This window comes from Diuraphis noxia, unplaced genomic scaffold (genome assembly GCF_037042655.1).
Source record: "Diuraphis noxia isolate RWA-SAM2 unplaced genomic scaffold, SU_Dnox_SAM2 contig0005, whole genome shotgun sequence".
Classification (NCBI taxonomy): domain Eukaryota; kingdom Metazoa; phylum Arthropoda; class Insecta; order Hemiptera; family Aphididae; genus Diuraphis; species Diuraphis noxia.
Window position 1 is genome coordinate 5,520,895 of NW_028301715.1, and position 12,742 is coordinate 5,533,636.

Genomic DNA, 12,742 nt, shown 5'->3' on the forward strand with positions numbered 1-12,742 from the left:
AACGACCCAATTGTGCGTACGGCATTCGTCAGCGTATTTTAATTAATCGTTGTTATTATTCGAATTGGGACACCCAGTGCGTCTCTCAAAGGATCATTAAACTTTCCTCTTTCCGGACCGTTAAAAATCAATTGTTCAAAAGATAATAATAATTATTATTATTCATAGTATTATTCTCAACCTAACAGTTAGTCACCACTATGTCATATCACAGACGCAATTCACCTTTATACGTGTGTTTGTGTGTGTGTGTGTGTGTGTGTGCATATTTGCGAGTGGAGAGATGTATTTTAAAATTCCCAAACAGAGACGGACGTTTAATTTTTATTTATAATTACACACCAAAAAAAAAAAAACAATTTAAAGATAAAATTAATAATATAATAATCCCAAAAGTAAATATAATATATTAATAGATAATATTATTTTTTTTACTATAATATTATAATTAATATAATTTTGTTTATAAATTGTTATACATGCTGCTATATGCAGGTTATAGGTACTGCATATTATAGACTTTTATTCTTTGAAGTTAAGGCAGTTGCGTCAATACATTATATATATAATTATTATGTACCTATAGGTAGCTGCAAGTATTTTCCATTTCCGTTAAACAATCTTAATGTCGAATTTAAAGCAGCATACGTCCTTCCGATTGGCATTAGGTCCATCATCCCAAAACTTCAACTTAACTGTGTAACTATCCTTAGGATAGTCTGTGGATATGTATAAATTGTACAACCAGTCCTGTTCAACGTTCATCATTATGGGGCAATTTGTATATAAGCATGCGTTCGGATCCATGTCCTTAAAAGGTATGTCCATACCAGCAGTTACAGCGTATAGTCTTGTCTTTGGTGTTTTCGAATCGAATCCTGAAATTAATTTCTAATATTTTTAATACAAAGAGAAGTCAAAAGTTTAATATTATAAAATATAATATAATCATAATAAGTATTGTTCTAGATTTAACACTATGGATGGTGTAAAGTTATGATTTATGGATATTATATTAACACGTATATGAGTTATTGTTGATTTCCAGAATATTATAAATATGGCTGGGTGTATAAATAACGACATTGATTTAGAAATTAATTTAATATTGAACAAAAACAAGCTATATCAAATTTTAAACTTTTATTGTGCCATTAATTTATACTAACGGTTTCATTATATTTTTACTTTAAGAGTATAACAGCTTTTACTGTTTGTTTTCTCTCTCTGGCTCAAACGAAACATAGATAAAATGTATTTACGAAGAATCAGTTTTTCTTATGTTTTTGAATAATGTTTGGGTAAAGTTACCTATAGGCTATATTAAAAAACCGACAGAGATAGAGATTTTTTATTTTGAAAGTCGAATACAAAATCAAACAATAAGAAAATATAACTGACTTTAAATATAAATAAAAGTATATTTGTTATACATTCTCCATAACGAATGCTTATATTCCGATAGACGATATTGTTATATACTCTTGTGATACAAATAATATATTATTAACATCCTATAATTGCTAAAAAATAATTAGAGTAACAAGAATTAAATATCTAGGTTTAATTTTCGATTGGAACTTACCCTGGAAAATACATGTTTCAGACATGGTTATGCCCCTATAAGGTCTGAAATTTTCAATATGCATAAACTAAACAAAATATTATCAAAAGTAGCCATATGCACTGTATATAATGCGTTATACAAATCAATTTTCCAATACGGCTTAATAGTTTGGAGAGGATGTTCTAAAAATGCAATAAGGCCTCTATAAAAATACAACAAAACTTAGCTGTCAGAATATGCTTGAATAGGTTCCTCTGTTTCAAACCACAAAGAATTAAGTGCATTACCGGCCAGGTTGCTGTATAAGCAATTTACCACATTATATGTTTCTAAAAATATTAGTTTTACACAGAGGTGACTACACAAAGAGAAATATTGGAAAATATTTTCTGGACTATATACCTAGGTCCATTTAGTTTTAATGAAATGACATTACATCTTAAAAAAAATTTTTTTTTAATATAAACAAAAATCCTGGAATCAAATAAATAAAAACGTAATTGTACATTTATTGATAATCGAGCTTTAATTTTAAGCTATATTTGTATTTTATTTTGTTGTAATTTCAAATACAAAATATTGTTACTTGTATTTGTATAATAATGATTTATAAATTATTACAATAATATGTAATTTTTATAATTACTCAATTATCCCCACCACAAGAATTTGCTTAAGGAGATAATTTAATTTAAATATGTATATGTTAGTATTAATAATTTATTTTAATTGTAATGTACCTATTTGATTAAAAACAAAAATAATAATAAAACCGACAATGTCATACCCTCAAAAATATTATTATTCTCTATAATTTTTGTCATATAGGTAATTTGACTTTAAGACTACTCAAAAATCATAAAAAACTGTCTAGGCGAAAGGTTTTTTATCTATGTTGTGCGTAAGTCTGAGAGAGAAAACAAATATTTTGCTGATATTCTCTAAGATTTACATTGTAGTATAATACACGTGTTAGTAGTTTTTAATATTCGATAAATCACACCACATTTCAATTAACAGAAACTCATATTTACAGAAGCTGAATGTGAAGCTAAATTATAATATTATAATAATATTATAGTATTTAGGTAACTGTTTGAATATTATTTCGGGATTGGATTGAATAATTTTTATGATGGAAAATTGTTAATAGTCTACTAGGTGATAATAATAGATAATTTAGATTCCTAACAAGTTTTACATACATTAACCAGACAACAAACCCATTGCCATCATCCGAATTCCTCGTAGCATTTTTATTCGCATCCGGGGATACTGCAGACGAGGAATGTCGGCGGATGTACGTATATCATTATACAACTGTGTAGTGCTATTATAACTATAAGTATGTTTCCTATTCAAATGATTATTCAATGAAAACTGTGTCAGTATATTTTTTCAGCTTTTTATCATCGTATGAACACTGTTTATTATATACGACAATAATAAGTCATATTATATTTTAATTATGGATATTATAATTTTTTGAGAAACTTTTTCCAAATAATAGTTTTATAATTAGGTAAAATCATTTCTATTGCAGCTTTGTAAATATTCTCTTATAATTCAAATCCTAATCAAAATGTATGTCAACAATAAATTTACTTGTTATTGATGCTATTATATTGGTTATTGGTATTAAGGATTTTGTGCGTCTCGAATTTTTAAATTGTATTTGTTAAATTTAATTTATGAAATAGGAGTTCATTGATTGTATTTAACGTTTTTCCTTTACTGATTGTGTTTGAATATTGGGATATATGTGGGAAAAAATTTATATATAAAACAGATTTACTACAGTGTACAGCTTACATGTCTAAAAATAAGAACTATGAAGTAGTAAAATAATTGTTTGTGTATTGAATTTGTGTTGTAGTATACACTATATAGGTATATTATGTTTCTATTTTATTGAAACAGTATTAGTGAATTCTAATGCTGTTGTAATTTAATTTATTGTGACCTACTAGCAGTTACGCGTGAACAAATTTATAAATATCAGGTTTTCTGTTACACCCTGTACATCGTATTATAGATTTTAATGCATGATGATTGAGTTTAATAAATGACCAATAAGCCTATATAATTACAATTTACCTATACTGTGAGCAATACAAATATATATACAGTAGAGCCTCGATAGTCCGGACGAATTCAGACCGAGCATCGTCCGGATTATCGATTTTTCCGGATTACCGGAGGTTTTTCAAAATTACCTATACTCAAATAATTACTAAGATTTTATTTTAGATTCTGAACGAAGTGATGAATGTATTGATTTTACAATGATGTGTTTTTTTTTTTTTTTTTTTTTTTTTTTTGTTTTTTTTTTTTTGTGTCTGTGTACAGCATAACTAGTCGAAATAATGCTTCGATTTCAAACTTTGGGGGTGGTTTCCGATGTAAAATTGAAGATCCTTGGTGCATTATAGAGGTCAAAAGTAAACATTTTCCAACAGTTTTCAAAAAAATCGAGAAAAACAAAAAAAAAATGACAGAAAAACGGGAATTTTTACGCAAAATCAGTTTTCGACCAAATCGATTTTTTTATATGGTTGTAATTCAAAAAATAATCACTTTAAATACTTGAAATTTTCACCAAATGTTTATGTTAGTGTTCTCTATATACAGTTTAATTTTCAAAAATTTTTGACTTTTTTTGAGTTATTTATAGACCACTGAAATTTACACTTTTTTTGAGAATTTTTTTTTGAAGTGTCGGTAAAAAAATGTTGGACGACCAAAAAAACTTGAAAATTTAATACAAGGTTCCTTATGAGTTTTTCTTATTGTAGCTAAAAAGAATTAAAAATCGTAAGTCACAATTTTTTTTAATAAGCTTTTATAGTTCAAAATTTTACGAAATCTGTCGAAAACGCGAAAATTTGCAAGTAATTTTGAAGTTGAAAAATCATAAAATTTTTTGCGTTTATAACTAAGGATTAAAAATACAACACTAAGTTCTCCATAAGTTTTCCTTCAAGTAGCTATAGAGAAAACTCGAAGTATCATTATAGAAAAAATTTTAAGTGCGTTTGAATTTTAAATTTTTACGAAATAGCGTAACGATAACGATTTATCCTGAAACGATTTTAAATATTTGTTATTATTCAAAAAGTATAAGTCCTAGATACTTGAAAATTTTACCAGTTATTAGGATTGGTATTTTCTTTACATGATTAAATTTTCAAAATATTTTGACTTTTTTTGAGATATTTATAGATGACTGAAATTTTCAATTTGTCTGAAAATTTTTTTTTGAAGTGTCGATAAAATTTTTTTGGCCCTATCAAAATCCTTGAAAATTGAATACAAAGTTCCTCATAAGTTATTCTTATAGTAATCAAAAAATTATAAAAATACATAGGCACAATTTTTTTTATTAGCATTTGAAGTTCAAATATTGACTTAATACGTAAAAATTACGGCAATGTTCAAATTATCTTAGATAGAAATTCATAAAAATTTTTCTTTTTTGATCTAAGATTTGAAAATTTAATACAAGGCTCCTATCATATTTTTACAATAGCAGTTGAATAATAAAAGAAATGCGTAGTCACAAATTTTTTTTATAAGCATTTAAAATTCAAATTTTGACTAAATACGTAAAAATTACGGCAATGTTCAAATTATCTTAGATAGAAATTCATAAAAGTTTTTCTTTTTAAATCTAAGATTTGTGAATTTAATACAAGGCTCCTATCATATTTTTACAATAGCAGTTGAAAAATAAAAGAAATATATTGTCACAAATTTTTTTTATAAGATTTTACAGTTCAAATTTTGACTAAATACATCAAAATTACGGCAATGTTCAAATTATCTTAGATAGAAATTCATAAAAGTTTTTCTTTTTAATTCTAAGATTTGAGAATTTAATACAAGGCTCATAATATATTTTTACAATTGCAGTTGAAAAATAAAAGAAATATATAGCAACATTTTGTTTTTACATGCATTCAAATTTTAATTTTGACAACATCGTAAGAATCACGAAAATTCGTAAATTATTTTATTCTAGAAATTCATAAAAAATTTTCCTTTTATACCTAAGATTTGAAAATTTAATACAAGGCTCCTAAAATATTTTTACAATATCAGTTGAAAAATACAAGAAATGTATAGTCACATTTTTTTTTTACAAGCATTTAAATTTTAATTTTGACAACATACGTAAAAATCACGTAAATTCGCAACTTATTATAAGTTAGAAATTCATAAAAAATTTTCTTTTTAAATCTAATATTTGAAAATTTAATACAAGATTTCTTACAAATTTGTCAATCCTTATCACAAAAAAAATGTCCACCGGAAATTCAAATTAAATTTTTATTAGCATTTGAATTTCAAATATTGACAAAAATTCGTCAAAACCATGAATATTTGCAAATTATTTTGTAGTTCAAAATTCATAATATTGTTTGTATTTATATCTAAGGTTATAAAATTTAACACCAAGTTTTCCACAAGTTTTGCTTCAAATAGCTATAGAGAAAATTTGAAGCATCATTATAGGAAAAATGTTTTGAGCGTTCAAGTTTTAAATTTTTATGAAATCGCGTAATGATAACGATTTATCTTCAAACCAGGTATTCGCATATATAAGGTATTATGAATTATGATAACTACATGATAACTACATTAATTGATTAACCATGCCTTATGCAAAATGCGTCTTAATTGAAAAATAAAATATTTGTTTCAAAATAGAATATATGACAATATTTAAATATAATATATCCTAGACTGACAAATCATCTCCGTTCAGAATCGTTTTTCGTATACAATGATGCCTATCATTGCATTCAAATTTAATCCCATCCATTACAGTAACCTACTGTACAGCAGAGCGACATCCACGACTTACCCGCTTATTTAATTTCACTATTATTATGTACCCACATAGGTACATGTATTAGTCTTTACTAGGAACAGTAGGTAATAAAAATGACGAAATTGTATTTGTCGATAACAATATTTTATAGATTAATTGCGTTGCGGGAATTCTCGTAAAATTAATTTAAGAACAAAATAGAATTTAGCCGTCCTAACCGCGTTCACCGGATTATCGGGGGTCCGGACTATCGAGGCTCTACTGTACATATATATTATTAAAATAAAAGCAGTACCCACCTTAATAAGTATTAAGTAAGGAATAAAAACAATGCAAATTATTAACTAATAATAACTCTGTCACTTTAATCTATCAAGAGAGTTTCAATAAGTGTGCATGTGTAATTTTTATAAATCTATAATAAACTACAAATTCCGCACAAAATCATTTTATGTATGTAATGATTTATCGATGAATTCCATTTTACGTATTAAATGATCGAAACCTATCATACATTAAACTGACTTTATTAACGCTAAATATTATTTTATAAGTCCCTAGTAACAGTAGTACCTTAGTCAAAAGACTCAAGAATAAACTTAAAAAACAATAAGTACTTTGATTTTTTTAATGTTCAAGATGTTACTTATTAAGTTATATTTGTTTAAGTATGAATTAAAAGCCATTTAGAATTAATTAAAATGGTAATAATACTGCCTCTATCAGCTCTATCATCTAATCTATGAGTACATAATATTATATATTTAATAACAATAATAACTAATTAATTCATGATTTAAGCATCGATTTAGACATAACCATTATTCGAGATGATCCACTCTTTAACGGAAGTTGAAATTAATGAATATTAAATTAAATTATATTAAGTACTTATATACCTACCTATTTATTGTAAGTTATTATAAATAAGGTAAACAACATTTGATAAGAATCTAAAAACTAATCTGGACGAACAAATAAATACTTTGCGTTAATTTTTAGATATTTATAATTACATCAAAAAAATACTGCACTTTTGATAATAACTACCTAATAAGTAATAAGTATAATTGCAAGTTTGCAACACAATAAATTAATATTCCTTATCAATTATTTTATTATATTATTTTCAATATGCACCAATATTAATATTTATTTTTGTAAAATTACTGTCAGGCTTAGAAACAAATAAATATTTAATGCAATGCAAAAGATTTGATTTATTTGGCCTAAATCGTTATTTATAATGACTAATTAGTAATAACAGAGTAGCTGAAATACACTTATGATTTAAAAGAGCAATTTTTAATGTTTAAACATTACAGTTCAACAATGTAACTTTAGACTGAACTCCTTGTTTGTTCAATTAAATATTACATTAAGGTATTAAAAGTTAAAACATGAGATAACTAAAGCCCTAGTATAGTTAAGAGTGAAAGCTTTTAGCTTTAACGCAACCAAATTATAGCCTACTTAGTGAATATATTAATTGTATTTTGTAAATAATAATAGTACTATTTAATTTTTGCAATACCTATTAAGTATAAATTTAACTCAATGAGTATGATAGGTAGTTAAGCACCTACTTTAGGAATATAATATTAATTAAATAACTAATTTATTATTATAATTTTTACTATCTTTCTTATTTTTATTTTATAGATTCTGGATGCTCCATTTCAATCAATCCGACCATCGAAGAATGCATTTACTTTATAATGTGTGATCATTGTATTATTTCATATTGTATTCTTTTGAGCAGTAAAAATGCTTCAATTTTGAAGTTGGTTTCAGTAGAAAATCAGATCTAGTAAGTCAGTTCCTACTTTAGAGTGTCAAAAGTAAAACATTTCAAGTACTATTAAAAATAGAAGTGAAAATGGGAATATGGGAAATATGGGATATCAGAATTTTTACGCCAAAATGGATTTTGAAAATCAATTTCGTTTTTTTTTTGTTTTAACTCAAAATTAAATAGTTATAAGAAATTGATATTTTCCAGAATATTTGAATCTCTTTGTTCTATTTTTAAGTATTTTAAATTTTAAACATTATTTTTTTTTGAAAATAGGTACATGAACACTATATTTTTATAAAAGTTTTTGAATTAAAAATGTTACGGAACTTATAAAATCGAAAAAATAAATAATTATTTTCTAGCTAAAAACACATACATTTTTTTATACGATATTAAGATACAAGATTTCAAAATTTAATATAATTTTACCTATATACATTTTTCTCACAAAAAAGTTGAAAAGAGTTCAGTGTTATTTCAAAACTATATTTTTTACCTATTGATTGTTGCATACACTAAAACTTTAATTCGTTGTGTATATCATTATTTTCTAAACACAGAGAAATTAACTCTCATTTAGAATGTTACTACTCATTTCAAGCTAATTATACATAACATTAATAATAATAATAATAATAATAATAAGTATATGATGATATATAAGTACAATACTCATTAACAATTAATTTTTAAGTAGTCTTGAGCATTGTGTGATTAATAAAATAAATACATAATATAAAATTATCCGGTGATTTGATCTGAATCCGCAATAAAATAAGCAATGGAACGGGTGAGGGTGGAATGATAATCATCAATATTTAAAAAGACTAAGTGATAAACGAAAAATAATGCCAAGTATATTCAGACCGTTGTTAAATAATAAAAAATTTTGATTTTGATTTTTTTTATTGTAATTATTATAACTTTTAGATATTACTTAAATTGTTTCTGATCATATTTATATAGTTAGGGATTAAGATTGTTTTATTATAATATGACATGATTACGTCTTCTACCTATGTCATGATAGATTAATTGTGTTAAATTATGAATATTGTGGTAGTTCGTATGTACCACCAAATGTGTATGATGAATGCTAACATAGATATATAGTGTCACTGTATGTACTATTGTAGGTATGAATAAAAGAATTAGGTACCTATATTATAAATTTGAATACATTTTCGTAAATAAAGATTATTATTAATTTTCTTATGGTGGGATACTAAAAGTTGAAACATGTAAAGTGATTACCATATATTTATGTAGATAATAATTAATTAACTATATATATGTGTGTGTGTCTGGATATATATATATGCTATATTACTCCAACCTGAAAAGGCTCTTTAGGTATTTACGATGAAAAGCAAATACTAAAAATTCGTATATAATATTTCTTAACTTACAATTTGCCCAACTAAAGATTGATTTTTCTTTATGAATACTTCTGTAATTTTTAATTTTTGCTTTATATATTTTAATTTTTAATTTGATTTCGGGCTTCAAATTAATTTTATTGAAAAAATAAAATAATGTATAATTTATTATTGTATTTACTATTCCAATACATAATTATATTATGCGTTATTCTCTTATATTTGTAAGAGAATTTACTTAATATGTGTCCAATATTTTATGTGAATTGTGTGTAGGATGCACCTGCAGTGAATTTACTGTTAATTTTGGTAATCTAAATTAGGTATACGAGTATGGTCATTACTCATTACAATATAACATGCATTTCCTGGTATCTTATACCTATAACTATATAAGGTGTAACAGGACTATTTAACCAATTTCCATTACAAATATTACGATATTTGTCAAATAGTACTGTTACACTCTGTATTATACCAATTTTTTTGATTTATTATCATATGCTATACTGTTCTTTTAACTGTTACTAGACTGTTTGAAGAATATTTATATACATACCAGCTACATATTTAAATTTAATAGACGCAGTAATGTTTTGTGGTATTTCACATGGTTGGTGGTTCAAAGCTTCGGGGCATGGTTCAATAAACAGATCATATACTTCACATCTAGCATCTGAAAAAAGAAAATATAAACAGTGAAACAGTAAGTAGAATAAAAAAAGATGAGCAAATGGGCACCGCTCTGAAACTTTGATGTATAGTAGGTATCATTGAGTCACTGTAATGGATATGTTATAAATATGAATTTAATGATATAAAATCATTGTAAATATAAAAAACGATTCTGAGTGATAAGCGAGACAAGTATATAATTGTATGATATTATTGCTATTAAAGTTATTTATTATATTTTAGTAATTGGTAGAGTAAATTTAAAAAAATATTCTCCATTAGCACATTGCATTTGAAAATTTCACTATGTGTTAAATATAGTAATATATAAAATTGAAGTATTTTTGCTATTACTTTTTGTGTACTCTGATACAAATAACAATTTAAAAAAATATACAAGATTGAATAATCATTACATTTATTGTTACGCGCAGAATCTAAAAACAAAGTAAAATTTGATCGATATAATATAATGTATAACTTTATAAGATATAAGCCTATAACTAGGGCCCGGATTTATATGCAATAAAAATCTATAAAATATGCAGATTCATATCATAAATATGCAAAAAATATGCAAAATGATTTTTTTTTTACAAATTAACAATATATTATGTATAAAAATTGTTTATTAATAAAAACCGTATATACCGTAATATATACCGTACACTGTACACACTACACCGACGAACAACAGCCAGTAACTAATATTACTTTAATATTATGTTAGCTTAATCGCATGTCTCAGAAATCAGATTATGATATATATATATATATATTTATCTATAAGATAACGTCTATAATGCGTCTATACCTACGTCTGTCACGGAATTCCCTTTTATAAAATATTTTGTTTTATTCGGTCGAATTATATTTGTCAGGAACGTCGGCGATCGGGCAAAATCAGCATGTATATCAAACTTTGAGTAAAATTTAAAATATTTTATCAAGTATTTATTAAATATGCACATTTTATGTAATTACCCTGAAATATGCAATTATTATGCATTTTGATGCAAATATGCAAAAATATGCAAAATAAAAAATTAACAATATAATCTACGTTTTACGGAACGTCAAGATATTTAATCAGAATTATTATACGTCAAATGTAGAAGAATATGCATTTGCATAAAAATCCGGGCCCTACCTATAACCATGCAACTATGCAAGTATTAATGCAATACTCACTCCGGCACATGCTAAAGTCGGTGACTTCTTCAGCGTTCACTACACTTGCAGCAAACATTAATCCTACTACAGTTAATATGAAAATCATTATTGTTGTTTCGTTATTAGTGACGGAACAATAATGTCTAGCACAAGAAAACTTTGATTTCAGTGCAAGTGGTTTGGTACAATTTATCATACTGCGATAACCTACGGTGAAATTGTCGTTTATAAATATTGTGGAGCACTTAATTTTTTATGTTAAGAAAATATTCAAGGTGGGGGTTTATTCGATGCATTTTAATTCGTATATTATATACCGATATGGTTATAGTGTATAGTTAGATTGCATACATTTTATTGGTAAGACAAAGCAAATAATACGATGATTAAACATTTTTACTGTTCACCCCATTATTATGTTTAAATTATGCATATCATAATAATTATGATATATTCAATTTCTAATTTTTGGAATTTTTAAGTGTAGTGAGCCACATGTTTAATTATAAACTGTGAATCAAATGATTTTTCTAAAAATTTTGACGTAGGTATTGTAATCGAAATTTGAACGAACATTTCCTTGAGTTGGCCGAGTTATTCTACTTCTATTTTTACTTCTAACTTTAAATACTAATAGTCTATTTTAAATTACATCCAGCATTTATTATAAATTATGATAGTACCTATAGCTATAGGTATTTTATCATGCAAAAAACGGATTTGTCATTTTAATCTAAATATCAAAACACAAATGTATAGACAATTCTCAATAGCTATTTAATAGCTGCAGATAACAGAATAATTTATTATTGAAATTGAAAAATATACCTAATATTTAATTAAAAGTAAAAACTTGAGCGATCGTGTAATGCATTATATAATAAAATCAAGCTTATTCGTGTTCACCTAATAGAGGTAGGTAGTGTAATTCTATTGAATAAACTTAAAAATTCGTTCTCTAATTAGCTGCTGGAATCCTAATTTACAAAAGATTTAAAACCATCTAAAATGTAAATAATAATTTATTAATATTATGATTTTTCGTATATTTTAAATAGCCAGTAAGTAGATTCTTACATTTAATTTGCTAAATTATGGTGTTGAAAATTATAACTTTTCATCTTATCAATAAAGATAAATATTTTAAATGATAGAATAGTAATTACCTAGGTACATAAATAAATATATTTGTTCAATGATAATGTTTTTTCTAGCATTGTTTTAAATGTGATTTTTTTAATAGCACTAATTAAGAGCACTATTAGAATAATATTATTAATCATATATAACAATTTAAAATTTATATTACATTATAA

General features: G+C 25.1%; 1 protein-coding gene and 1 long non-coding RNA gene across 2 annotated transcripts in view; one reads left to right on the forward strand and one right to left on the reverse strand.

The window, feature by feature from the left end:
• LOC149054803 (uncharacterized) overlaps positions 1-12,742 on the forward strand; it is a 31,885-nt gene that overhangs the window by 5,354 nt on the left and 13,789 nt on the right. The window contains exons 3-4 of the long non-coding RNA XR_016191852.1: positions 8,064-8,211; positions 10,110-10,284. This is a non-coding gene — a long non-coding RNA (uncharacterized LOC149054803). The remainder of the gene's footprint in view (positions 1-8,063; positions 8,212-10,109; positions 10,285-12,742) is intronic.
• On the reverse strand, positions 360-11,638 carry LOC107165411 (NPC intracellular cholesterol transporter 2-like). The gene is made up of 3 exons (XM_089228116.1): positions 11,445-11,638; positions 10,138-10,254; positions 360-878 (listed from the first exon to the last, which is right to left on the reverse strand). Exons 1-3 carry the CDS (start codon positions 11,620-11,622, stop codon positions 613-615), a joined length of 561 nt encoding a protein of 186 aa, XP_089084242.1. The 5' UTR covers positions 11,623-11,638; the 3' UTR covers positions 360-612.

What these genes read in the sequence shown, in the direction of transcription:
- LOC107165411 (XM_089228116.1), bottom strand. Translation starts at nt 11,622, where the DNA reads ATGATAAATTGTACCAAACCACTTGCACTGAAATCAAAGTTTTCTTGT. An exon ending in CGACTTTAGCATGTGCCGGA is followed by an intron (nt 10,255 to 11,444) that starts GTGAGTATTGCA and finishes TTCTTTTTTCAG; the next exon opens with ATGCTAGATGTGAAGTATAT. An exon ending in TAAATTTAAATATGTAGCTG is followed by an intron (nt 879 to 10,137) that starts GTATGTATATAA and finishes AATTAATTTCAG; the next exon opens with GATTCGATTCGAAAACACCA.